The 27635-nt window shown below is 53.5% G+C and overlaps 1 protein-coding gene across 1 annotated transcript; it reads left to right on the top strand.

Annotated features, from left to right (window-relative positions):
* The first annotated feature begins 13435 nt into the window (after nucleotides 1-13435).
* Nucleotides 13436-27327, top strand: CD34 (CD34 molecule). Its single transcript, XM_021535981.2, has 8 exons — nucleotides 13436-13663; nucleotides 20201-20344; nucleotides 21166-21419; nucleotides 21499-21591; nucleotides 24242-24389; nucleotides 24907-24953; nucleotides 25654-25818; nucleotides 27127-27327. Exons 1-8 carry the CDS (start codon nucleotides 13618-13620, stop codon nucleotides 27325-27327), a joined length of 1098 nt encoding a protein of 365 aa, XP_021391656.2. The 5' UTR covers nucleotides 13436-13617.
* Nucleotides 27328-27635: the final 308 nt, after the last annotated feature.

The following is a 27635-nucleotide window of genomic DNA, read 5'->3' as shown; positions in this document are numbered from 1 at the left end:
CTAATATTTCTCCAAGAGGAGAAAGAATTACATATAATGGGTGTAATATTCAGAGAGAGAGAGCACAGCCTGGTGACTGATGCCAGCATTTTAAAGGCACTTAAGCCTTAAATTTCCCCTTGCTAAAAGTTATGTCACGTCACTCTTGACACGGGTTATGGGGGAAGTGTCACCAAAACAGAGCCAGGGGAGAGGAGTGCTGGGAAAAGAGCAGGAGCAGAGGTGCCACAGCTCCCTGCTCTTCCCCCTGCTCCCTGGGGAGGATCCCCCTGAAAGGTGAGCCCAGCACAGCTCCAGCCACACAGCCCGAGCCCCTGCAGGTTTTTGTTGTCCTTTTCAGTACAAAAAAGAGCCCCCAGATTCCCCTCTCTGCTGCAGCAGCTGGTTCTGATCAGTACCAAGAGCCTCACACCCTCAGCTTGGACTCGGCCAAGGGTGGGACGTGCAAACCCTGAGCTTTTGTCCAAATCACAGTGTTTGTGTCAGACAGTTGTGAAATGAGGAGCTGGGGCTGTCAGAGACTCGGGCACAGGATGCAGGGTGAGGCTGCAGCATCCCAGGCACCCACCCCTGTCACCCTGATTCTTAAGATTTCCTAAAGCCTTCTGAGTTGACATTCTGTTGGAGAACTTTCCCACACCATTTCTATAAACAACATATCGTTTTGCATTCCTCTATGGGGGTGGAGAAACTTGATGTACTGGTGGTTTGTCCAACGTCTTTGGAGAGGTGGCCCATTCACTCTCCAATCCACTGTCACCTTTGGGAAAGTATAAAAGGTGAAGTCAGAGAAATAAATTCTCTTCTTTACCTTGCAAACAGCAGTGGCTCGTGTCGTGCTTTCACGTGTCCTACAACAACACGCCCCAGCACCTCAGCTCCGAGCAGGGAGAAGCTCCTGCTCCAGGAACCCTCCTGATTTATTGATCTCCGAGCTGGGCACACCACAACCCCAGTCAGACAGTGACCAAAGTGATCAACTTTATGCTTCTCTATCACAAAAAAAAAATAATTGCTCTGCCTGAGCATCATTATCCCAACGTTTTTCTGCTCCTGTGTCACTTACTGAAAATAAAGGTTCATTTCTCCCGTTATAATGAGCTACACTTTCAATAATTCACAGGCAGTTTTTTACCAGGCTTTATTTTCCAGTCTTCATCACAAGGACATGAAATTTGTGCCACTTTTATGAGTGTTCCTAAAGGATCAGCAGGAGGAGAAGGGAAGTGCAGATTTGCTGCAGTTCATTTTGTGGGATTTTCCAGTGCTCTTTTGGAACTATTATTATTATTGTTATTATTATTATTATTATTATTATTATTATTATTATTATTATTATACCTACTACTGAGGGAAGACTTGGAATGAAATTTGAACCCAAAGATGTCCTCCAGGCTGTTGTTTTAGAGACAACATTTTCTATTCCTGATTACTTTGATACCTGCAGAATTCTCTGTAGCAGTGAAATCCTTGCAAAACCATTCCAGGCTAAAAAAGTGGGTTTTTTCTCCCCTCTCTTTGTATTGCTTCTTATGGAGTTTGATGTATGATACCTTCCGATATGCTCTGTGTATACATATTTAATTTTCCATACAGAAAGTTCTGCCTGTCTCCAGGAACGGGATGAGGAACTCTGGTGACATTAATCTGGAAGCATCATGAATTATGGTGCTGTTTCTGAACGCCTTCTTCATCTATATGAAATGATTATTTGACAGAACAGCCGTTCAATATTGTTGGAATAATTATTATCCTTGTTTACTACATCAATTTGAGCTGTTATCATGGATTCTTTGAAATGCTGGATAATTACATAAATAATTAGGAAACAATCTATCAGTGCATTTTAGGGCAAAGCAGAGCTGCTGATCCTTTATACACCCAGGACTAAAACTTGGGAAAAGAGGAGGGAATCCATGGCACCGTGAATAGGTGATTTTCCATAAATTCCCACTGTTGGCTCCTCCTCATCCTCCCTGTCCCTGGGGTGATCTGCTTATTTCCACAACTTCAATGTGTTAAAATGGGTTTTCCTGACCAGAATGGTGCCTGGTGTCTGGCACAAGCCAAGAACTGGGGATTCCTTGGGATCCCATGGCCAAGAATTGGGGATTCCTTGGGATCCCATGGCTGAGAATTGGGGATTCCTTGGGATCCCGTGGCCAAGAACTGGGGATTCCTTGGGATCCCGTGGCCGAGAACTGGGAATTCCTTGGGATCCCGTGGCCGAGAACTGGGAATTCCTTGGGATCCCGTGGCTGAGAATTGGGGATTCCTTGGGATCCCGTGGCCAAGAACTGGGAATTCCTTGGGATCCTGTGGCCAGCAAAGCCACTCTGGGCCCTTCCCTCTCCCTGTGCTGCTGCCTGGCAGGAATGCAGCACCTCTATTGATCCTGAATCTCCTGGGGGGTAATTAACACATCATTAATTAGGCCGAGGGGAGGTTTGCCAGCACCTTCACCATTCCCAAACTCATCACCTCCTTCTGTGCTGGACAGGGATTTTTTTCCTCTTTTTTTAAGGAAGAAACCAGGGATGGGTGTCAAGAGTGGTGTGGGCAATCTGGAGAAGATGGAATTTCTCACTTGGAGAAGGATGGGGGGAAGGATGGACCTGTGTCACCTGTGTCACCTCCGGCAGCCCAAGGATGGGCAGGAGAGGCTCTGCTGGGCGCTGGAGCTGCCTCAGCTCAGCCCTTTGGACATTTAATAAGAATAACTCAGGTTTGCATGAGGCTCCTTGGGCATCGTGGGGAGGATTTGGGCGAAGCTCTGTGCTCTGAGTGAATTTTCCTCCCTTTGTTGGAACTCCTCTGCGCTGAGGGGGGGCAGCAGCACCCCCTCAGCTGCGAGCCCCCAGCAGCCCTGGCCCCCTCCCCGTTTTGGGGACATCTGGTGCTGTCGGCTGAGCAGCTCCATCACAGCTCCCCTCCGCCGCCACCGGGAGCCGCGGCGCAACGGAAACAAAAGACGTGACAAATTTGTCCTTTTCTCTTTTATAATTAACCAAAATATCTCGTTGTGTAGCAAAGCGTGGCTCCTAATTAACAGACGGGCGAGAGGCTATTTTTAAAATCCAGACCCCCAGTAATTATATTTGCAGCAGAGAATGATATTTCAGTCAAACGCGACAGACAGTGAGCCAAGCTCCCATGCGAGGCAATTAATATTTCACACCTGCCAAGCAAATCAGTGGCAGGGAGGGGAGGGGATGGCATTGATGCTGCACTGGGGGGACCCTGCCTGTTCATGGAACACCAAAAACCCTTCACTTGGCTGTGGGGTGGCCGCTGCTGGAACAAAGAGAGTTGGCTAAAATGGCCAGCAGGAAAAAGAATGGGGAGAGGATCCATGGGAAGGCTGGGCCCTGCTGGAAAAAGGAGAGAAATAACCAGGAGCTGAAATAATCAGCCCTGCCTTGCCCAGTGCAAAGTTATTTTTCTTCTCCTGGCCCCTGGGGGGCTGGAGCACACCCAGGCTTGGGCTCCTCTCCTGCTCCACAAGCTCCTCACAGCTGGAGCTGCCCCTCTCCACACCAGCATCTTCCTCTTCCCTGTTTGGGAGACAAAAACCTGTTTTTCCTTCCCTCTGTTTGTGCAGCTCAGGATTAATCTGCCCCTTAATGGATAATCTGTCAGCCCTTGGATGCCCTGGAAGCTGGGAGGAGATTCACGGGCCTGTGATGCCATCTGCTTTATCGGGAGGGCTTGGAAACCTGACGTTCAATTTGTTCTGCAGGATTTGACTGTGGATTATTCTCCAGATTCCAAAATAATTAAGGGAATCAAAAAGCAGAAAGAGCGATGACGAGGAGGAGGAAGCAGAGGGAGGGGAGGCAGCTCTCGACCCGTGCTCTGGGCAGGACGGGCTGACAAACCCTGCCTGGGGAGGTTTGCTGTCCTTTGTTCCTGGGCTTGGCAATAAAATTCCACAAGCAGGGAGGCAGCAGCTGATCCTGGAGAGCAGCAGAGCCACAATTTATCCCCTATGCCTGGGTAATTGTAAAGCTTTTGTGTTTAACAAGGAGCTGGTCTGGAGAAGGGCTTGTGTGGGCCAGAGTTCCTCTCAAACACTCTGTGCAAGGTGCCCCGGGCACTGCAGCTCTGGAAATTTCCCTTCCAAATTACGGAGGAGTCTCACCCAGGCAGGAGCCTCTATTGACCTCCTGCCACCTTCCTAATGAGAAAAGATGATGGTTAAACTCCAGGGGGAGGAAAAGCAAACAAACCTCCTTTCCTCCGTAAAAACAGACCTGCAAACGTGTAACAATTAATCTGAAACAGGCCGGGAGAGGTCCCAGGACGGGCTCTGCATTTCCAAGGCTCTCTCTGAAGCATTCCTGCTAAGTGGTGGAGCCTGAGCCTGCCCACATCGATCGTGTGGCCTTTGCCACCCCAGAGCTTTCTGCAAATGATGCAGCGTCACCTCCCATCACCAACGCCTCCCCGAGATAACAGATGGGGCTGGGGGAGCTGTGTCCCACAGGAGGGAAGGGAAAGTCCTTTTAGGTGGAAAAAACACTCAGCTCAGAGCATTCCTCATCCCTAACTCCCCGTGTGAATTCCCTCAGTCCCACCAAACCACACTGAGCAGCACTCAGACCCTGCTGTGGCCACCCAGGTGCCACCCTGGGCGTGGAGGGGACACTGGGCTGTGCCAGGAAAGCTTCTCCTGGGCCTGGAGCCCTCCCAGCTGCTCTGGGAGCACCCAGAGTCATTAACTGCTCCTGCAGGAAGTTCTGCACCTTGGTCATTCCTAGTGCGTTTTTTTATTCTCTCATAAATCTATTTTTGCACCTCAAGACTGAGAAGAAACGTTTGGGGTGGCGCCCACAATTTGGATGCCTTTTCATGCAGCCATGGATTCACAGAGTTATAGAATGGCCTGGTGGGAAAGGACATTAAAACTCATCCCAGCCCACCCCATCCCACCCCTTCCACTGTCCCAGGCTGCTCCAAGCCCTGTCCAAGCTGGCCTTGGGCACTGCCAGGGATGGGGCACCCTGCCCACCCTCACAGGGAAGGATTTATTCCCCATATTCCACCCAAACCCCCTCTCAGTGCTCCTTCAGGCAGAGCCTGCGGGCAGCACTGTGTGAGACACCCCGTGATTTGTGGGGTAAAACAGCAGAGTGATTTAAAATGCTAATTCTGTGGGATGTTCCCACCGAGTGTGAGTGAGTCCCACTCCTCCTGAGCTGCCCCTCGCTCCCCTTCCCGGGAGGTTTCACTGGATACCATCTACTTCCATATGCACTTTGATTCCCAGCCATCCCGGGAGCTTTTTGTTCTATTATTCACCACGGGTCTGTGTTGTCTGCGCTTATTATGAGCCATCAGAAGGTACCTGGGAGCCTGCAGCCTTCCCAGCCACTCCTATTGTACAAACACATCAATAAATAAGTGGTGTCTGAATTTAGCTGTGACTTGTAACTGCTGGCAGAGCCCTGTCATTTTTTCAGGTCATCTGGCACTGCAGTTAAAATAGTTTTGCTGTCGCATCCTTCCCTTCAGGAGACAAACCAAAGAAGTGGCTCTTAGATTCCTGTTTCTTTTCTATTTATCCCTTTAAGAACAAGGACAGGACTTCAAGCCCCAGACAAAAGGAGGCTTGGGAGGCGGTTTGCAGAGCAGCGGGTCGGAGCAGCAGGAGTCGGTAATGACCGAGGATGCTCCGTCCCTGCATTTGAACAAATCCTCCTTTGAACACCGAAAAGCCTCGTCCCTCTGGGACCTCATTTCCCAGGTAGGAAGGAGCAGCACTTCAGCAGCAGCAATTGCTGGGGTGGAGCCCAGAGCCTTGTGCAGCCCCGTCCCCCAGGGCTGCTCCGCTGCTTTTTGCTGGGTTCCATCCCCTCTGCTGCTGGGTTCCATCCCCTCTGCTGGGTTCCATCCCCTCTGCTGGATTTCCATCCCCTCTGCTGGGTTCACATCCCCTCTGCTGGGTTTCCATCCCCTCTGCTGGGTTCCATCCCCTCTGCTGGGTTCCATCCCCTCTGCTGCTGCATTTCCATCCCCTCTGCTGCATTTCCATCCCCTCTGCTGCATTTCCATCCCCTCTGCTGGGTTCCATCCCCTCTGCTGGGTTCCATCCCCTCTGCTGCTGCATTTCCATCCCCTCTGCTGGGTTCACATCCCCTCTGCTGCATTTCCATCCCCTCTGCTGCATTTCCATCCCCTCTGCTGGGTTCCATCCCCTCTGCTGGGTTCACATCCCCTCTGCTGCTGCATTTCCATTCCCTCTGCTGCATTTCCATCCCCTCTGCTGGGCTCCATCCCCTCTGCTGGGCTCCATCCCCTCTGCTGCATTTCCATCCCCTCTGCTGGGTTCCATCCCCTCTGCTGCATTTCCATCCCCTCTGCTGGGTTCACATCCCCTCTGCTGGGTTCCATCCCCTCTGCTGCATTTCCATCCCCTCTGCTGGGTTCCATCCCCTCTGCTGCATTTCCATCCCCTCTGCTGGGTTCCATCCCCTCTGCTGGGTTCCATCCCCTCTGCTGCATTTCCATCCCCTCTGCTGGGCTCACATCCCCTCTGCTGGGTTTCCATCCCCTCTGCTGGATTTCCATCCCCTCTGCTGGATTTCCATCCCCTCTGCTGCTGCATTTCCATCCCCTCTGCTGGGTTCCATCCCCTCTGCTGGATTTCCATCCCCTCTGCTGCTGCATTTCCATCCCCTCTGCTGGGTTCCATCCCCTCTGCTGGATTTCCATCCCCTCTGCTGGGTTCCATCCCCTCTGCTGCTGCATTTCCATCCCCTCTGCTGGGTTCCATCCCCTCTGCTGGGTTCCATCCCCTCTGCTGGGTTCCATCCCCTCTTGCTGCTCCAGGAGCTCCTGGCACTCAGCTGCTATTTACTCAAAGCCATCCCTTTATTTCCTAATTACACCTTTGGTTTCTCTCTCAGAAACACCACCAAAGTTGTGTTTTTTTGTTTTTTTGGTATTTTTAAGGCTGTGCTTCCTTTGCATGAATTACAGCTGGAGGGGAATTGCCTTTGTTTCTCCCTGGAAACAAAGGCAATGGAAGTGAGATTTTCTTCCCCTAATTCCCTGGGCACAGGGGATGCTCAGCAGGAGCCAGCCAGGCTTCTGGCAAGTGGAAACTTGGGATCAACAAGGAGACCCATCAGGTGGCTGCATTTGAAGTATATTTGTAAAGACAATAAATTAAACACAGAAAAGCAGCCAAGAGGAGGCATTTTTTCCACCAAAAGGTTGGTCAAGAATTGGAAAAGACAGCCCAGTGTGCAGTCTCCATCCCTGGAGGGATTTAAAAGGTGTGTGGAGTCTCCATCCCTGGAGGGATTTAAAAGGTGTGTGGATGTGGCACGTGAGGCCATGGCTGGCATTGGCAATGCTGGGGAATGTTGATCTCAAAGCTCTTTTCCAATATAAACAATTCCACGATTCCATAATTGCATTTAGAATGAGCAGCATTGCAAAGAGTGTTTATTCAGAATTAAATTTTAAATTAAATATCTCATCCCTCTCAGACTCTGCTCACTTGGAGCATCCACAAGACGGATTTCATGCCCCAGCCATGAATCCAGCTCACATGTTCCTATGACGCCCAAAAACAGAGAAATAAATTGCAATTAGCAGGCTGCACACCTGGATGGAGGAGCCAATCTTCGCCCTGAATTACCAGACTTATGCTTTAATGATTTTTATCAGTGTTTAATGGTGCTGCTGTTTATTATAGTTAAACATTTTGGAGGGGAAAGCAATTAATGAAATCAGGTTAACGAGACTCTGGCATCATCGGAGGCTCTGACAGATGGGGACAGGAATGTCCAGCTCTGTCCTCTCCTTTCTGCCCTCTCACATTCCTGCAGCTCCCTCTTGCTCCTGGGATATTCAACTCATTTCGGAACATTCAAACTAACGGGGAAATTTCCAGAAAAATAAAAATTAAAAAAAGAAAACCAGATTTTGAGGGTGGCTTGGTACCTCAACACACAGAGAGTAGCTGCCCAAGATCCCACTTGGTGCAGCTGATGGCACACAGGGGTACAGCTGCACCCTGCAGAGATGGGTCATTCACTCATTTACTCTTCCCACGGGATTATCATCAAATTCCAGGCTGGTTTGGGTTGGAAGGAACCTTGAAAATCCTCCAGCTCCACTCCTGCATCTTTCATTCTCTCAGGTGTCTCCAAGCCCTGTCCAGCCTGGCCTTGGACCCTTCCAGGCATGAGACAGCAATTGAAATACTGGTTTTAGAATTAAAATCCATACATATATAAGGCTTATCTTTTTTTCTCTATTTTTTTTAACTGGAGCAAACTCTTGCCTCTTCATAACCCTTCCAACTGCATTTAACTGTGCTCTGCTATTTATCACCCTCTTGCACAGCTACTACTTAGCCACTTACACAGGGCAGAATCATTTCTCCAAGACAAAACAGCTGAAAAAAAAAAAACCTTCAGAATCTCAGACTTCTGCTCTTCAGCTCATACATTTTATTCCAAAAAGCACTTGGAATTCTTAAAAAAAAAAAGAAAGAAAGAAAGATTCATGGCTGCTGCAAGTCTAACACACTGTTAATAAAAGCGGTCTATTAAAACAAATTGCTCGGGATGATCATTCTGCTAAAATCAATATCTTCAAATAATAAAGCGAATACGCGGTGCACACACAGGCAAACCATCTGCTGGAGGGTTTTCTGGCTGGGACTTTCACTCTGAGGCTGCTGCGGGATGGAGGGAAGGCGATGCTCTTCTCTGCCTCCTCGGCCATTGGCAGCGCTGCGACCCCGCTGCAGGGGCAGGCTGCAAATCCGAGCCGGAGCCCCTGGGGAATATTCGGAATATTCGGAATATTCTCCTGGAGCGAGTCAGGAGGAACTGCCTGGAAAAACAAGGCGAGAAGGAGCAGGGAGGGGATGCTTTTCCCGGCCGCAGGAGCAGGAGTTTTTGGGTGGGAGAATGGAATTCTGGCACAGGATGGGCACGGAGGCGGGAGATGCTCGGCTGGAAGAGCCGCAGTGACCTGGGAAGAGTTGGGGCAGCAGAGGCAGGAAACCAGCGAGGCTGCCCCAGCTCCAGGGCTAAATAAAGCCCTTTGTTGTCCTGGGAAGGAATCCCTCCTGGATTTCGGACGGGAAGAAGGAGGTCCCTGGAGATGCTATCTCCTCATCAGAACGGCAAAAACTCAGCTGAGGGCACACGAAAATCCATCAACAGCCCTGCAAGTCACCCAAAAACCCCCTCAAATTGTGGTTTTGGTGCTGAGGGGGGAAAGGCTCTCACTGAAGTCCTGGGAATGCCTGGAGGAGAAAAAAAAAAAAGGATTCAGGGAGACCTCTCAGGATCTTTTGTGCTTCAGGACACTCTGGTGCAGAAATTGAGGCAGCAGCCTCTCCAGAGCTGCCTTTCCACAAAGGATGCCCTGGCAGGAGCCTTGGGATGGAGGTTCTGAAGGAAATTTCCTGCCCCCAGAGTTACAAGATAATTACACCACCGTGCAAATCCCAGCACGAGAAAAACAACGGGTGACAAGTTTTTAAGGAATTCACAATAAGGATGATGCTGCCGGGGCAGCTTTGGGGCTCTTGGCCCTTTTTTAGGTGAATCCCACCTGTTCATCCCTCAGGAACTGAGTCCCATCCATCCATCCCTCAGGAATTGCCTGCTCAGGGCAGAGTTTGTGCTCTCTTGCAGACAACCAAAGGTTCCAGGAAGGAAAGGACCAGGATTTGGTGCTGCACCAAAGCGGATGTGATCACAACAGCATTTTCCTAGGAGAAACAACCCAAACTTCACTAAATCCCATTTTCTTTGCAGCTCCATGCTCTGCTTGGCTGCCCACCATCCCCAAAGCTGGATCTCCTCCTGCAGCATCTCGTCCTCCTCCTCCATCAGCAGTTTTTGGGGGCTGAGCGTGCTGGGTGTAGGGGAGGGGAGTCATTTCCAGAAGGAGCTGCTCTGTCTGGGAATGGGGCAGTCTGCCGAGGGTTGGGATGCTGAATTTGTGTCTTTTGGGGTTTCCCCGTGCTGTGGCCCTGCTCCAAGTGCCTCCACGTGCCTCTGGAAGTGCTGTGGAGAGTTATTGCTCCTTCAGTTTAAGTGGGAAAGTTATTAAAATGCTTTGAAACACAACTGGCACTGGGGAGGTGGGTGTAAGGCTGATTTATTTGATGTGCTTTTGCACAGAAATAACCCTCCAACACTGCACATCCTCCAGGTCAGCAGTGCTGCTGCCTTGGGACGATGGTGGGAATGGGATTATTTCATCTGTCCAAAATAGTAACTTCTGAGAGGTGAGGAAATGACTACACCAAAACCATTGTGTGCCATCTGCCTGCTAAAATACTTATAGAAAACATGTTTCCTGGCATATAGCTTCCCAGCCATATGTCTATTGCATCATTCACAATTAAATTAAATCACCCTTAAACGCTTGGACAAAATCCCAGCCCGTGTGAGCGAGCCTTCATCGCTGTGCTGCACAAAAATTTGGACACTTGATCCCCGAAATGTTGGGTTGGAATTGGCTCAGGCGTTGTTAACCTGATACAGCTGATGCTGAGTGCTGCGAGATAATTTGAGGGCATGTTCCTTATTGTGGTCTTGCAGTTTCTGGCTATAAAAATGTGTTGGGGCTCTGGGAGAAAGGAAAGAATTCTGCAGGATTTGCTCACAACACGCTCGAGTCAGTTGTGTCCACGGGAAAAGCTGGCGTCTCCTACTCATGGAATCAACAGAAGGGCTGGAGGGCCTGGTCACAGCTGGAGTTTTGGGATGTTTAGGATATGTTCAGAGCTGTGTGCACAGAAACACCCAACAACAAAGCCTGGCCTGCTCTGTGTTAGGCTGGGTCAGATTTTTGTCAGCTCTGGGGGGAGGAGGGTCCCACTGCCACCTCTGCCGTGTGCCCAGCACAGCAATTCCTGTGCCACAGGAATGGCCAGGATGGATGGCAGCATCCCTAAATCTGCCCTAAATCATCCCTAAATCCATCAGACGATTCCTATCCTCTGAGGGCAGTGCATTCAGTTAAAGGATAATCTTAATAAATCACTTATTTTGTGGGTTTGTGGCTCTTCCTTTGAGGAAATGTTGGATTTCCCTGTGCTTAGCTGAGCCACTCTCCCAAAAGCAGTTCTGTGGGATGCTCTGACAGGCGTAGTGCATAAATAGGAATGAAATCCCACATCTCTGACACAGGGAATGTCGTTCCAGCCCAAACCAGCTCCCACTGGAGCACAAACCCACGAGCTCCCCGTGCACGGTGTCTGCCAGACCCGGCCACGGCCTATTTTAGTCCAGCTCTCTATTTCTGGGCTGGTTTTAAAGGTGACACAAACCCAGCAGCCAAAGCTGGATGATCCCCTTGGTTCCTTTCATCCAGGAGCAGCCTGGGCTGTGGAAAGTGTCCCTGTCCCCAGCAGGGTGCAATGAGATGTCTTTCATGTCCTTTCCAACCCCAGCCACTCTGTGCCTCTAGCACTTTGATTTTCAGTCATGCTATTCAACCCAAATTCTCACTTTCATGGACAAAAACATATCTGTTATTTAAATAAGAATCTTGTCTCGCTCTGCCTTTCACATCTCGTCTCTGAATTCATTTTCTGGGCTGCTATGCAATGTAAAACCTGGTTACACACTGAGTCAGGCGCTTCCCAATGCGTGCGTCGTGTTTGAGGGAGGAAAAAGGGGAAAAAAGGGAAAATTCTTGGTGGGAGGTGCTGGAGTCAGCAGGGCTGTGCCCACACTCATGTTTTAGACCATATTTTACCTGGATATTTTGGCCTTTCGTAGAGCTGTGTGTCTCTGTCAGCCAGTAATAGATTACTGAACATAACAGAAATCTTTATATAGATGTTGGAGCCCTTTGCTGAGCTACAGATGTTTCCTTCCAAGAAACATTTTCCTGACACAGAATCAGAGAAGGCTTTGAGTTGGAAGGGACATTTAAACATCCTCTCATCCAAATCCTGTACTATGCTAAAAGCAAAAGCTACTGGAATTTTGTCCTACAATAAATGTGGAAATACCGTTTGAGGGTTTCTTTGTAGGTAACACCATCCTGTTCTTTCTTTTGTGTTTTTTAATCCTTTTCTGGCTGAAGCCAAATGATGGCCATTCCTGCCCAGGGCAGGGGCTTGCAATGAGTTTTTAGGTCCCTTAAAACCCAGAGCAGTTTCTGTGATTCTGTGACTGTAGAAGTGTTACAGGAGCATCCAGGAAAAGAAAACACATTGAGTAAGAGCTTCCTCATCCTTCTTTCCAGAGCTTTCTTTCCTGTCCACCTCATTTTTCAATTTCCTGTTCCCAATGACTCCTTCAGTCACCTCGTCACCCAGCTGTAAAAGAAAAGATGGAATTAATGCTGAACTGGAGTTGAGTTTCCCAAGTGTTCATCTTTTATTTTTTTATACCCAAAGGCTATTTGACTCCCAGACAGGTTTGGGTTGGAAGGGATATTAAGGATCCTCTCATTCCACCCCCTGCCATGGGCAGGAACACTTTCCCCTATCCCAGCTGCTCCAAATCCCATCCAGGCTGGCCTGGAACCCTGCAGGGATGGACACCCCAGGTGAGGACACAGAGCATCCCTCCTCCTGCCCTTCCTGAGCTGCTCCCACGTGTGTCCGCAGGCACTGAGGAGCCAGAGCCAAGTTTCCCACTGGCTGGGGCTGAGCCTGGCAATAAAAGTGCAGCCAGAGCTCTGAGCTGCTCCCAGGGCTCCCACAAAGCTTTCCTGAGGAGCTCGGGGTGGTTCCTGCTCTCCCATCCCGCTCCTGCTCCGGGTTTAACACAGAATCTCTCGCCTCTGGGTTTTCCTCTGCCCCAGACCTCCCTGAGCCATCTCCTTGGCTGGAGTCAATTTAGCGGAGCTAATGGAGTTTCTTCTCCTCAGCTCAGCGATGATTTCACATCCCTGAGTTCCTTGCTTAATTTGCTGAGAAAATTTCTGATTCTGAAGCCATTTCCAGCATTGCCCTGTTTTTCACAGTGCCAGGACCACGCCAGGGGCTCGCTGGGCTGCACCTGGGTTTCCCCACATCCCTGCTCGGGATGCAGCTCCTGCATCCAGCTGCAGTTCCTGAATCCAACTGCAGTTCCTGCATCCAGCTGCAGCAACTGCATCCTGCTGCAGCTCCCACATCCAGCTTCAGTTCCTGCATCCAGCTGCAGCAACTGCATCCTGCTGCAGCTCCCACATCCAGCTTCAGTTCCCGCATCCAGCTGCACCAGGCTGCGTCCCTGCCCTCCCTTGGACAGGAAAGCAGCAGCTCTCAGGAAAGAGTTAATCCCAGCGAGCCTTTGGGATCCTTTGCTGGGGAGAGGGCTGATCTTTTGTTTGTTTTGAAGCTGCTGGCAGGAAAGCGGGGAGGAGAAAATTACCTAAGTGATAGTGAGGTTGCCATGAACTATATAAAACTGGGAAATCAAAGCGGAGAAACTCCACCTCGCAGTCCTGAGCCACAAGCACAACCCCTGAAGTAGAAACCCACCCCACAAGTGAGTGATCTCAAAGGCTTCTTGAACTCCAACCAAGCTGCATGAGCTCAGAGCTGCTGCGGGAGTGAGGAGCCGGCGCTGGCCCGGCCGGACCCGCTGCTCCGGGGCAGGGAAGGTTTTTGGGCTTCTGGCAATCCCCACAGCCATGAAGTGGAGGTTCCTGTGCATCGCCTGCCTGCTGGAGCTGGCTGGTGAGTACTGACGCCCCAAAGCCCGCTCACAGCAGGGACCGGCCCTGGGGCAGCTCCTGGGAGCAGCAGCCGGGGGGAAGATGCTTCTCCTCCAGGAGTTTGGGATTCTGGGCCACCCAAAAACCTCCCTGCTGCTCTGAGCGGGGCAGCAGTGGGGATGGAGACTCCTGCAAACCCCCAGATAACCCAGGGGATGGGAGAGCAGCAGGCAGGGTGCAGCCACAGAGCAGCAGCTGTGTCCCAGCCCGCGCCGGGCTGAACCAGCCACGCTTTTGTTTTGTGGCTGGAACCAAACGGTCGCTGGAAATCAAATGAGTCGCCATAAATATTAAAATCCCCTATCGCAGCTCTTCAAATATTCATCATATGGAGCAATGAATAGCAGCACCGAGATTTCCTCTAGGTGCTGCTTTTTAAAGGGTTATATTTTAGGGGAATATTATCACTTTTGGTCCCAAACTCAACAGCCATGAGGTAATAAAAAAGGACTGAAAAAGTGAAGCAGCACTCTGTGTGTTGCCTGGTGTGCTGGGACAGGAGCCAGGAGCCTGCGGGTGTCTCCTCAAATGTAATTTTTTCTTACTCACAGAAATGTGAGTGAAGAGAGCTATTGCAGCAATTCGCTGGGTTTTGTTCTCCTGTTTCACAGAGCTCCTTTCATGTTCCCCTGGCTGCCCAGGTAAATTGCTCACCTGAGCTGCTGGCTGAGCCTCCAGTCTGTGTTATTTTTAAAGGAACTGAAAAAAATCCCAATTTTATTTGATAAAAATGACATTCAGGGCTGTGTGGAGTGTGCGGAGGGTGTGAGACAAAGGTGTGAGGCAAACCTCGAGCTTCAAACCTCCAATTCCAAACCTCTAGCTCTTTGTGCAGAACAAAAGTGGTGGAAAAGTGACAAAAAGCTCGGATTTTGGACAGACAAAGCACTGGGCAGCCGGGGCTTTAATGCTGGATGCAAAACGTGCTTGCACAGCCCACGGGCATCCCTCCTGCAGGACATCCCTGCCTGCAAGCTGGAGGGGGAAGGTTGGTTCTTCTCAGTGGAGCTGCTGGGAACAATCATCCTCGGGGCTCTGCTGGTTCCTCAGCTGCGTGGGGAGTCCCAGAGGATCCATCAAACCCTCCAGTTGTGCAACTCCCGTGGAAGTCCCAGCTCTGGCTTGGGGCTGAAGTTGCTGCTGGCAGCGCTGCTGAGGGTGGGAGCTCCTCCTGCTCCCAGGACAGCTCCAGCCAAAGGCACGAGTTCCATAGGAAAAATCCCTTTGTGCCACACTGGGACACGGCAGGAGTCCTGCAGATGTGGGGAGGGGCGACTTTGGGTGAGATGGGAAAGAAAATTGCACTTCCCAGCAGCCATCGTGTTCACACACCTAGGTTTTAAAAAGTAAATGACTTCTTAAAGGTATTCTAATAATGGGGCTTAGGAAGGATCTCAGATTGAATAAAGAAAAGGCAGCAATATAAATGTTAAACTTGCCCCAAGACTCATCCCTGAGCACTTTGCCAGGGCCACAGAAAAGCTCTGTGGTGGCAAAGGTTCAGGAGAGAGGAGGGGAGTTTCCACCACTGGATCCCAATCCTGCACCCACAGCAAACAGAATCCCACTGGGAATCTGCGGGCAGGACCTGCTCTCATGAGCTTGGGGTCTGGGCTGCAGAGCCAGGAGCAGCCTGCTCCAACCCCACGGGAGAAAATCCCCCGGGAAACCCAACTCAAATCCCTGGAAATGCTCCTTGGGGCCTCTGCCTGGTTCTTTGGGGCTCTTGCCGAGTTTCAGGGAAGGGTTTGCAGCCAGCCAGAGTGGGCTGCAGTTCCCAGACCCTCCCAAGCCCCTGGGAGGATGCTGTGAGCAGCTTGTGCTGGAAAGCTGGGGATGGAGAAAGCTGGATCAAGCTGGGGATGGAGAAAGCACATGCAGAGCTGTCCTGTGCCTGTCTCAGAGTGAACATGGAAAAGGCAGGATGGATTGTATTTGTATTTGTACCTAATAAAAACACTTTATTTCTTTCACTTCACCTTTCATCTTTGCTTTTTATATGTTTTTCATTCATCTCTGCCGAACTTGATTTTTAGAAAAATCTCTTCTCTTGCCATTTTCACACATTCTTTCTTTCCTCCACTCCTTTTGCAGCACTTATGAAAGTTCTGAATATCAGGAATGGGAAAAGAGACTTTAAAACTTCCAGCTGCTCGGGTTTAACATCCTTTAGAGGCTGCTGCTCCAGCCAGGAGAAATCTCAGCCCCGGGAAGGCGCTGGGCTGCCCAAGAGGCCCCAGTCCCAAAGAAGGCCAGGGAGCAGCAGCTGGCTTTGGTGGGGCAGCTCGGGGGGCTCCCCCAGCCCCCCGGCCCCGGCCCCACACCCACATCCTGTCTGGGCGAAGGAAAAGGGGGAGGGAAGGGATTTTATCAGATATTTCCAGAGGGAAGAGGGCCTCCACCCGCTTGAATTCCTGCCACATGGCTGAGAGCTGTGGAGCTGGAAAGGCGTGAGTAATGCCGGCTGGAGTCCTTGGAGGGGCTGCTGGGGGAGCCGGGGCTGGCTCCGGCCCCAGGGCTCGGCATCCCCCAGCCCAGAGCTCCGGAGCTGCCCTCCTGCATCCCAGAGCTCCAGAGCTGCCCTCCTGCATCCCAGAGCTCCTCTCCTGCATCCCAGAGCTCCAGAGCTCCCCTCCTGCATCCCAGAGCTGCCCTCCTGCATCCCAGAGCTCCCCTCCTGCATCCCAGAGCTCCTCTCCTGCATCCCAGAGCTCCAGAGCTGCCCTCCTGCATCCCAGAGCTCCCCTCCTGCATCCCAGAGCTCCTCTCCTGCATCCCAGAGCTCCAGAGCTGCCCTCCTGCATCCCAGAGCTCCAGAGCTCCTCTCCTGCATCCCAGAGCTCCCCTCCTGCATCCCAGAGCTCCAGAGCTCCTCTCCTGCATCCCAGAGCTCCTCTCCTGCATCCCAGAGCTCCTCTCCTGCATCCCAGAGCTCCTCTCCTGCATCCCAGAGCTCCCCTCCTGCATCCCAGAGCTCCAGAGCTCCTCTCCTGCATCCCAGAGCTCCTCTCCTGCATCCCAGAGCTCCTCTCCTGCATCCCAGAGCTCCTCTCCTGCATCCCAGAGCTCCTCTCCTGCATCCCAGAGCTCCAGAGCTGCCCTCCTGCATCCCAGAGCTCCAGAGCTCCTCTCCTGCATCCCAGAGCTCCCCTCCTGCATCCCAGAGCTCCAGAGCTCCTCTCCTGCATCCCAGAGCTCCTCTCCTGCATCCCAGAGCTCCTCTCCTGCATCCCAGAGCTCCTCTCCTGCATCCCAGAGCTCCCCTCCTGCATCCCAGAGCTCCAGAGCTCCTCTCCTGCATCCCAGAGCTCCTCTCCTGCATCCCAGAGCTCCTCTCCTGCATCCCAGAGCTCCTCTCCTGCATCCCAGAGCTCCTCTCCTGCATCCCAGAGCTCCAGAGCTGCCCTCCTGCATCCCAGAGCTCCAGAGCTCCTCTCCTGCATCCCAGAGCTCCCCTCCTGCATCCCAGAGCTCCTCTCCTGCATCCCAGAGCTCCTCTCCTGCATCCCAGAGCTCCTCTCCTGCATTCCAGAGCTCCCCTCCTGCATCCCAGAGCTCCAGAGCTGCCCTCCTGCATCCCAGAGCTCCTCTCCTGCATCCCAGAGCTCCAGAGCTCCCCTCCTGCATCCCAGAGCTCCTCTCCTGCATCCCAGAGCTCCGGAGCTGCCCTCCTGCATCCCAGAGCTCCTCTCCTGCATCCCAGAGCTCCAGAGCTCCTCTTCTGCATCCCAGAGCTCCAGAGCTCCCCTCCTGCATCCCAGAGCTCCAGAGCTCCTCTGAGCAGGAGCTGTGCCCGGGCTGAGGCAGGAGACTGAGGCAGGAGCAGCCCAGGAGAGCAGGTCCTGCAGATTCCCAGCGGGATTCCCCTCCCCGGGTCCTGTTTGCTGTGGGTGCAGGATTGGGATCCAGTGGTGGAAACTCCCCTCCTCTCTCCTGAACCTTTGCCACCACAGAGCTTTTCTGTGGCCCTGGCAAAGTGCTCAGGGATGAGTCTTGGGGCAAGTTTAACATCTATATTGTTGTCTTTTCTTTATTCAATCTAAGATCCTTCCTAAGCCCCATTATTAGAATACCTTTAAGAAGTCATTTACTTTTTAAAACCTAGGGGTGTGAACACGATGGCTGCTGGGAAGTGCAATTTTCTTTCCCAATTCTGCATGGTTTTGCTCCTGCACATGCTTGCATTGCCAGGTGAAGATTTCTCCCAGGTTAATAAATAGCTTGGCTTAAACTCTAAACCCTCAATCCTAACAAACTGACAAAGTTTAATAAAGCCATTAAAAATGTATGGTGCAATAAATAACCCTCTTTAGCTGAGCACCACGTGGATTATCCAGCCCACATCTGGATCATTATTTATCTCACGAGCCCAGAGACTTTAAAAAAACCCTCATCCATGTTTTGTGGGAAAGCTGCTGCACATGCTCCAAGAAAGGCAAGGAGAAGAAATCCAAAGTGCCAGCTCCTCTCCCAGATCACACTGAGCAACAGCCAGGCCTCCACTCCAAAATTCAGTGCTGAAAAGGCTTTGATCAGGAGCAGCTCGGGTGCTCTGCAAACATCTGGAGGAGCTCAGAGGTGCTGGGTGAGGCACCTGCGGAGGTCAGGGCCAGGCTTTGTTCTGGTGATGTGAAGTGTCCTGCTGGTGGCCACAGAGCTGAGCTCTGCCTAAACCTGGCTCTGCTAAAGCCTGGCTCTGCTAAATCCTGGCTCTGCTAAATCCTGGTTCTGCTAAAGCCTGGTTCTGCTAAAGCCTGGTTCTGCTAAAGCCTGGTTCTGCTAAATCCTGGTTCTGCTAAAGCCTGGCTCTGCTAAATCCTGGCTCTGCTAAATCCTGGCTCTGCTAAATCCTGGTTCTGCTAAATCCTGGTTCTGCTAAAGCCTGGTTCTGCTAAAGCCTGGCTCTGCCTAAATCCTGGTTCTGCTAAATCCTGGTTCTGCTAAAGCCTGGTTCTGCTAAAGCCTGGCTCTGCCTAAATCCTGGTTCTGCTAAATCCTGGTTTTGCTAAATCCTGTCTCTGTTAAATCCTGGTTCTGCCTAAATCCTGGTTTTGCTAAATCTTGGCTCTCCTAAATCCTGGTTCTGCTAAAGCCTGGTTCTGCTAAAGCCTGGCTCTGCTAAATCCTGGCCCTGCCTAAGGCCTGGCTCTGCCTCTGGGCTGCTCCTTACTCTGGGCACACGGTGCTGCCTCCTGCTTTTCATGTGTTAAAAGTCAGCAGGAAAACTCGGGGACTTAACCAGCTGGAACTGAGTTGTCCTGGAGAAGAGGGAACTTCTCCCCCTGAACTCAAAGCTGTGCCAGAACCCAAATTCCAGTTCCAGACACCTGCACCTCAGCAGGGCCCCCAGAGCAGCTGTAGGATGGGGTGGGATGGGATGGGATGGGATGGGATGGGATATGGGATGGATATGGGATGGATAGGATGGACAGGATGGGATGGATCAGGATGGGCAGCCCCCCAGGACCAGTCTGAGCCCCACATTTCCCCTGCAGCCCAGCTCTGCCCCTGCCACCCACGGCCAAAACCAGCCCCGGTGGCCTCGGGCTTTGCTCTTCCCAAACTCTGCAGCCCTGTGGAGCTGACCCAGCCAAGAGCAGCTCCTGCCAGGCCCATGCCCAGTGCCCGGCGCTGTTTCCCTGGCAGCAGATCCTGCTCAGGACCTGCCAGAGCTGCTCCATCTCTCAGGGTGGTTTGGGAGGATGAAGTAACTTTTCTTGGAGCTGGGGTTCCCCTGGGCAGAGCTACAAATGAAACAACACATTCTGTATGATTTTCTCCTTAGTGCCTGGATAAGAATCTTAAACACCAAGAGCCCTGGGGTAGAGACTGGAGCTGTTTGTTAAAAGTGGGAACAGATCTTAGGGAGAGAGGAGTTAAGGAATGGGGGGAAATGCATTTTCATTGACTCGCACAGCTCATTTCAGAAGGAAAAGCTGGAAGTGTGATCTCTGCAAGGCAGCAGGAAGCAATATATAAACTTTAAGTTTGAACAGCAAACCACTCTCCAAACATTCTGCTTTACCTCCAAAGATGTTTTCGCTCATGAGTCAGGGCTGATCCCGAGCCAGTGGGAATGTTTCTATTTACTTTGAGATTGTGCCTGCAACTGTAAATCCAACTTATCTATCCTGAGGCACACAAGTGATCTCTTCCAAGTCCTGATTCTTTCCTCCCAGGATTATAAACCCAAACTGCTCTGAAATCCAGCTTTGTGCAGAGCTTTGTGCATCCACCAGCGAGCTGAGGACGGGGTGGAGTGAGGGCAGAGCCTGTCCTTCTCCTCTGAGCCCTGCAGCCCCTGCAAGGGCTGCACCAGCCTCTGCTGCTCACCCAGGCAAAAAGTTTCACCCCTGAGCCTCTCCCAGATGTGCCCCCTGCCATTTTGGGACCAGAAGAAGCCAATCTGGGAGAGCAGCTCAAGCTTTCCTGCTTTCCCCCAGGGGCTCAGGGCTGGGCTGGGGGTTCAGCAGCCCCTGAGAGTTCCCTGTTCCCTCAGGCTGCACTGCTGGGAGCACCACGGCCACCCCCAGCCCGGCGGGCACGGCCCTGGCAGCGAGGGACAGCAGCACAGGGACAGCCAGCAGTGCCACCGCTGCCAGCACAGCGCCGGGGGACACCAGCAGCACCAGGCCCACCTCTGGTAACCTCTCCCCCTCTTCCCTCTGTCACTCCTGGAGTTTTCCGGGTCCATAATTAGATTTATTAACTGTATGGGCTCCTTAAGGCGTGGTTTGTGCTCTCGAAAATAGAGGCTGAGTATGGTCAAAAGCTTTAATTCCATCCAAAAAAATGCCCAATCCAGGCAGCTCAGCCCCGTCCTGCTCAAAACAAAGAGCTCAGTAATGTTCATCTCTCCACACATGTGGGAAGAGGCACCTGTGAGAGTCCCTTTGGGAGAGAGGATGAGGGGGAATGGATTTAGGCTGGAGGAGGGAGGTTTACATTAGATATTGGGAATTAGGAATTGTTCCCTGGGAGGGTGGGGGGCCCTGGATCCCCAGCAGTGCCCAAGGCCAGGCTGGACAGGGCTGGGAGCACCTGGGACAGTGGGAGGTGTCCCTGCCATGGCAGGGGTGGCACTGGGTGGGATTTTTAAGGTCCCTTCAACCCAAACCAGTGTGGGATTCCATGATGGGAGGCCCAGCTCAGGCTCTGGAGGGCTCTGAAGGGATGGGAGGATGCAGGGAGCCTTTCCCTGCTGCTCTTTGGGGTCAGAGCCTCCTTGGGGCCAAGGAGGAGCTGGTGGCAATGCCAGGGGCGGGGTGGCAATGGCACCTTTGCCCTGGTGGCCCGGAAATGAGCCCGCTGTGCCCCCGACTGTGCAATTAGTGCAATTAGGCAGCAGAACCAGGGCTAACGAGGGTTCCTCAGAGAGCCAATGGCTCCTGCTGCTGGCTGACAGGGCAATGCCCACGCTGAGTTTTCGGGGTTCAGCCTCTCTGTGCCCTTCTCTCTGCGTAGCTGGAGGTGCCGCCAGCCCGACGTCGCCGCGGCTCCTGGGGCAGCTGAGGACGAGCCCCCAGCCCAGCCCGGCCCCCACAGCGCTGCCGGGCCCCTCCCTGGGGCCGCCAGGGAGCTCAGGGGTCCCCGGGAGCCTGAGCCCCCCGACACAGCCCCAGGACGGGGCGGACACCCCCGCTCCCCCCAGCCCTGCGGCCACCCCGGAGCGCCCCACTGTGCCAGCCACCACCGCCCCGCGGGCCACCAGCGCCCAGGTGAGGAGGGGTGCCAGGGGAGGCTGGGCAGCCCCCGGCCCAGCAGGGCACTGACACCCCCGTGTGCTCTCCCTGCCAGCCGCCCGTCCCTGCCATCGACTGCCACCGGCGCCCCGGGCAGGAGGGGGACAGCGGGACCCTCTGCCTGCAGCTCAACGAGTCCAGCACCTGCGTGAGTGTCCTTGAGGAGTGTCCCTGAGTGTCCCCGAGTGTCCCCGTATGTCCCTGCATGTCCCTGAGTGTCCCTGAGTGTCCCTGAGTGTCCCTGAGCATCCCTGCATGTCCCTGAGCATCCCTGCATGTCCCTGAGTGTCCCTGAGTGTCCTCGAGTGTCCCCGTATGTCCCTGCATGTCCCTGAGTGTCCCTGAGTGTCCCTGAGCATCCCTGCATGTCCCTGAGTGTCCCCATATGTCCCTGCATGTCCCTGAGTGTCCCCGAGTGTCCCTGCATGTCCCTGAGTGTCCCCGAGTGTCCCTGAGCATCCCTGCGCATCCCTGCATGTTCCTGATTGTCCCTGCATGTCCCTGAGCATCCCTGCATGTTTCTGAGCGTCCCTGAGTGTCCCTGCATGTCCCTGAGTGTCCCCGAGTGTCCCCGGGGGCTCCTTGGGGTGGGGGGCTCCCAGCAGTTCCCCCTGGGGTTGCTGCAGGAGGGGACAGTGCCAGGAGGATCCCAAAGGGATGAAACCCAAAAGGGTGGATCCCAAAGGGATGGATCCCAAAGGGATGGATCCCAAAGAGATAGATCCCAAAGGAGTTGATCCCGAAGGGATGGATCCCAAAGGGGTGGTTCCCAAAGGGATGGATCCTAACACAATGGATCCCAAAGTTGTGGATCCCAAAGGGATGGATCTCCAAGGGATGGATCCCAAAGAGATGGATCCCAAATGAGTAGATCCCAAAGGATTGGATCACAAAGGGATGGATCCCTAAGGGATGGATCCCAAAGAGATCCCAGCAGTTCCAGGGGAAGTGAGACCTCCTGGCTGCACACATCCTCCTTTTGCCTTTTTCCTCTGGTCAGTTCAGCTTCCAAAGCATCTCCCACCGTGTCCAACAGGAAGCTGCCTTTGTTCTTCTTCTTCCTCTCCCCTGTTAGAAACAAAAGTGCCTTTTTTTTGTCTTGCCAAGTGGCCTAGGAAAGAAAACAGGGCATTGCAAGGAGCTGCTCAGCGTCCCCAGCATCTCCTGAGGGAATCCCAGGCTCTCTGTCACCAGCCTTGGCCTTGTGCACCACGAATGGGGCGTTTGTAGCAGCAGAGGGGGTTCTGCTGGGGAGGGAGCAAGAAACCTCTCTGACCTCCCACTGGAGGCACAGCCTGCCCCAAGGGTGGATGCTGCTGGGTCTTGTGAGCCAGCAATGCCCCGGGTGCGAGATCTATGTAAAATATACGATTTAATGTTGTCGTTGTGCCGTGCTGCTGCACACAAGTGATTAAACTCATTTAGGCTGGCTCCTGCTCACAGGGAGCAGCGACCCAGAGGGAAACCCCTGCTGGTGCCCGTGGTTCCCTCTCAGCTGCCATGCAGTGGGCTCTGCCCCGGCTGGGCACGGGTTGGGTGTGTGAATGGATGCCAGGGCACATCAGAGCATCCCACAGCAGCACAGCCCAGCCCTTCCTCCTTGTGGAACCCCCCAGCACCCCCAGCTCCCTGCGGGGCTTTCTGGAGGCTCCCACCCCACAGCAGAGCCTCCCCTCAGCACCCCGGGGTGGGACCAGGGGCTGCAGCTGATACAGGAACCAGATAAGAGCAGTCCCTCTGTCCCTCTGTCCCTCTGTCCCTCTGTCCCGCTGGCCTTTCCCGAGGCAAATGAGCAATCAGCTGGCACCGGCGCCGCTAATTGCAAAGGGAAACTCTGACACTCCGATGAGTTCTTTCCACAGCACAGAAAGGAAAATACACACTTGGGTCTCTTGTTCCATCCCGGCCTTCCTCCCCCCTGAGCCAAGCTCTATAGAAACAGCTGAAAACGATTTGTTTGTTGTTCTCCCGTGGAGGAGTTTCTGTGTTTTTGCATTTCAGAGGACGGAGGGACCCGAGGATGGTCCTGGGGCAGCTCCGGGCAGAGGGAGGAGGGCACTGAGCCCTTGGCAGGACAGGGGGTGGGATCCAGCCCAGGGCAGGGCTCCGAGGAGCTCTCTGTCTCTGGGGTGGGCACAGGAGGGGTCAGGGAGGCTGAGCAGGGTTGTGGCAAAGCTGGGCTCCGTCTGCGAGCCTGGCTGTGGCTGAGAATAGTCCCGAGGAGAAACCCATCCTGTCTGATCCAGAAACTGGCCCACAAAGGCTGCAGCTCCTCACTCCTCTTCCTCTTCCCCCCCTCCCACCCCCACCAGAGCCAGTCCAGCTCTAAAATGTGAGAAATGTGGTTTTTTACCTAGCCTTTGATCAGCAACCTAGCAAAAACATTGAAGACATTTCCTAAACAGGAAGGCTCAATGCTTCTTTGTTATTTCCCTCCTTTCCCAGCCCCTGCCTGGGACTCTGAAACAATAGGGCTCTTCAGTTGTTCCAGCCCAAAAACTGGGGAGACTTGCCATGCGATTCAGAGCCTAAATTTAGCTCTGTTTCAATGCCATTTTCAGGAGTTGCTAATAACACTTCCATATAATCTATTTTCATTAAGAAATGAGCACCTCCACCTCCAAGGTGCTGGGGGTCTGGGCAGTGCTGGAGTGGGAGGAGAGGGTTTGACACCCAGCTCAGCTTTGCAGGCCACCAAAATCCAAATGGGAAAGCACAACACCTCCACCAGCGTGGCCAAGGCAGAGAATTGCTCCGTTTACTTGGATTAATGGCTTTTCTTTCTGAAAATTTGGCAGGAGCACTTTTTGCAGAGGAAGGGATCGGATTTATGGCAAGCACTATGTGAAAATAGAACCCACACCGTGGAGTCCCCCTGCGAGATCCAGCTCACTCCATCCAGCCTGGACAGGGGCTGTTTGCTCCTCATCCTCAGAGGAGAGGAAGGTCAGTGCAGAGCATCCCCAGACAACGGAGTGGGCAGTGGGACAGGGGTTCTTGTGGGGCAGATCCTGGGAGGAGAAACTCTGCAATTCTGCTGGGGTCCTGCAGGCTCTTTGGTGTGCCCTGAGCTGCAGAGTGTGTGATCCGTGTCTGGAATGTGTAACGTGTGTGCAGAACACATTTCATGTGTGTAACGTGTGTGCAGAACACATTTCGTGTGTGAAGAACACATTTCATGTGTGTAACCTGTGTGCAGAACACATTTTATGTGTCTAACGTGTGTGAATAACACATTTCATGTGTGTAACCTGTGTGCAGAACACATTTCATGTGTGTAACCTCTGTGATGAACACATTTCATGTGTGTAACCTGTGTGATGAACACATTTCATGCGTGTGAAGAACACATTTCACATGTGTAACCTCTGTGCAGAACACATTTCATGTGTGTAACCTCTGTGCAGAACACATTTCATGTGTGTAACCTGTGTGATGTGCTCTCCTGCTTCCAACCTCGCAGATCCTGACAAACTGCTGAACACGCTCCAGAAGTCTCACTGGGAAAAGGTAAATCCCCTAAGCAAATTTGGCTGCAGAAATTGCCTGGCCAGGTGGCTGGAGGGATGAGAGCTTGGGACGGTCAGCTGAGCTGGGGGACACGCTGAGGTGTGGACCTGCCAGTTTGGGGGTGCCTGATGAGTGCAGAGACCCCCAAAGTGTCCAGGGCCAGGCTGGACAGGGCTTGGGGCACTCTGGGGCGGGGGGAGTGTCCCTGCCCATGGCAGGGGCGGCACTGGAGGAATTTTAAGGTCCCATCCAACCCAAAGCAGCCTGGAATTCTGTGATGCAGCACAAGAGAGGCAGAAGGAGAGAAGCAGAACTCTCAGGATGCAATTGGCACTGGGCTTCTCCAAAGGACCAGGCTGGCATGAGGGAATTCCTCCCCCAGCACTCCCCTGAGGCTGCCCCAGCCCCAGCTGTGTCTCGGGGTGCAAACAGCAGAGCTCAGGCAGACCTCAGCCGGGTGCTCTGAACCTTGTGCTCCAGAGGACAAAATTCCCTGTGCCACGGGAGGCTCCAGGCCGGGAAGGAGCCTGTGGGGGCTCCAGGGCTGGGGCAGGGCTGGGGCAGCAGAGCCCAGCTCTGCTGACGTGCGGCTTCCCAAGGAGGTGGCGAGCAGCATTGTTTGAAGCCTGTGCAGCAGATGCAAAAGTTTCCTGTTTGTCCCGCTCCCAGCTCCCTTTGGTGTGGTTTTTTTTTTTTCCAGTTTGGAATAGAATCCCTTAAAAAGGAGGGTGCGAGGAGCCAGCGGGACCCTTCTCAGAAGACCCTGATCGCCCTGGTGACATCTGGGCTGCTGCTGGCGTTCCTGGGGCTGGCTGGATATTTCCTGATGAGGCGGCGCAGCTGGAGCCCCGCGGGACAGAGGCTGGTCAGTGCTTACAGGTGGCAGAGCCGCAGGTAGAGAGGAGCCCGGCAGCCCAGGGGGGACCCCAGGGGCATCCCCACCCCTGTGGCTCTGTACTCACCCCGCTGTGTCCCCAGGCCGGGGGACAGCCCGGGCAGGGCAGGGGCATTGCACAGGGGGAGGGGGAACTCTCTCGTCTCCCAAAATCAGCTCCTGCAGCAGCACCGCCCCCTTCCCTGCCAGGTCTAACAAACACTTCTTTTTGCTCAGCAGTAAGAGCTCATCCAGCAAGACCCCTCCAGAGCCCCTGAAACCTCATGAGTCTCTCATTAAAAGCGGCGCCCTTTAATTCCCATTCCTTGTGTGAGTCCCGTGTCTGTACCCGTGCTGTAATAAAGGCAATTTCTCCCCACCGGCCATGGTAATAAAACATATCAAGAAAGAAAGAGGCAGAAATTTCCTATTTCCATTCTCCCCCTTCCAGGCAGGCTGACCCTGAGGACTCCTCCCCTCCGGTGACTTTTGGGGATGTGCCTCTGTGTAAAGTGAGGCCGGGCCACAATTTCCCCATCCGTGCCCAGCGTGGGCAGCGGTGTCCTGGGAGGCCACGGGGCATTTCCCGGCCAGGAAGGATGTCCCCAGAGCTGGGAAATGCCTGTGGCAGAGGCAGGGACACTGCCTCCGTGCCCCTGGTGCTGGCAGCAGTGGCACCGTGTGCCATGGGAACCCTGGCAGTGCCAGCCCCAGCTGCAGGTGAGGCGTGTCCAGCCCACCCACGGCAGAGACACTGAGTGAAGTCCAGTGCTGGATGCTGCTGAGGAAATTCCAGCTGGGAATTGCCACCTGGGATTGGCAGTTCCAGGGCTGCAGGACACCCGGGGAATTCTCTTGGGGCACCTGCTCCTCACAGCAACAGCAGCGCCCAGCCCTGCAGCGCTGCAGTTCTGCACTTCTGTCACACCTGGCAGCCAGCTCTGCACTTCACCGGGCAAGGGAAGGAAAAAAAGAGACCATTTCCATCATTTCCATTCGATGGTGACTTTTCCTTGGCCGAAGCGGCCGGCAGAGCTTCTGTCCCGAGGCAAGGCCGGCTCCAAAACCTGCTTAGGAGAAAACAACAAAACCTGACGCTTCTCTTGCAGGCGCTGCAGGAAAAGCTGCACTTCCTGGGTGGTTTCTTGTTCTGCATGGCTTCAGGCGCTCTGCTCCCCTCCTTGGCAGCAGTGCCCTGCCCTGTGGCTGTTTGTCGCTCCTGCCTGGGCACGGTGGGCAGCCCCTGCCCCCAGCCCAGCCCCTTCCCCTGCGTGACTCTGTCCCTTGTGTCCCCGCCAGGCTGAAGACCCCTACTACACGGAGAGCGGCAGCCAGGGCAACACCATGCTGATGTCGCCCTCGCAGGAGCCAGCGGAGCTGCAGGAGAAGCCCAGCCCGCCCAGCCCGCCCAGCCTGAACGGGGCCGCGCAGGAGAACGGGACGGGCTCGCAGAGCGGCCGGCCGGGCCGGCAGCGCAGCCCCGCCGACACCGCGATGTGACCGGGCACGGCCGGGCTCTGCACCGCCGGGGAAGTGCTGCCTCCGCTATCGTTATTCTCGTCTCTGTGAAGGACTCCAAAATCAGCCTAAAGCACGTGGAGGGCCAGAGCTGCCAAAGAGCAGCTCCTCCTCCTCCTCCTCCTCCTCCTCCTCCTGCTGACCACACAGGACACTTTTTTTGCAGCTGTTCTCTGCCTTTGTTGTCAGAAGAACATCAGGACAAATGCCCGTGCCCTTCGCCCTCCCCAGCTTTTAGGCAGAGGCAGTTTGACTCCAAGCAGCCCAGATTTCTGGTAGCAATATGTTAG

The sequence above is a fragment of the Lonchura striata genome, chromosome 30 (assembly GCF_046129695.1).
Source record: "Lonchura striata isolate bLonStr1 chromosome 30, bLonStr1.mat, whole genome shotgun sequence".
Classification (NCBI taxonomy): Eukaryota; Metazoa; Chordata; class Aves; order Passeriformes; family Estrildidae; genus Lonchura; species Lonchura striata.
The sequence above is the reverse complement of the archived record's forward strand: the minus strand, read 5'-3'. Positions and strand labels throughout refer to the sequence as shown.

Bases quoted from the DNA above. Each gene is read 5' to 3' on its own strand.
- CD34 (XM_021535981.2), top strand. From the start codon at position 13,618: ATGAAGTGGAGGTTCCTGTGCATCGCCTGCCTGCTGGAGCTGGCTG. The intron at 13,664-20,200 runs GTGAGTACTGAC...CTGTTCCCTCAG, and splicing joins CTGCCTGCTGGAGCTGGCTG to GCTGCACTGCTGGGAGCACC. The intron at 24,390-24,906 runs GTCAGTGCAGAG...CCAACCTCGCAG, and splicing joins CATCCTCAGAGGAGAGGAAG to ATCCTGACAAACTGCTGAAC.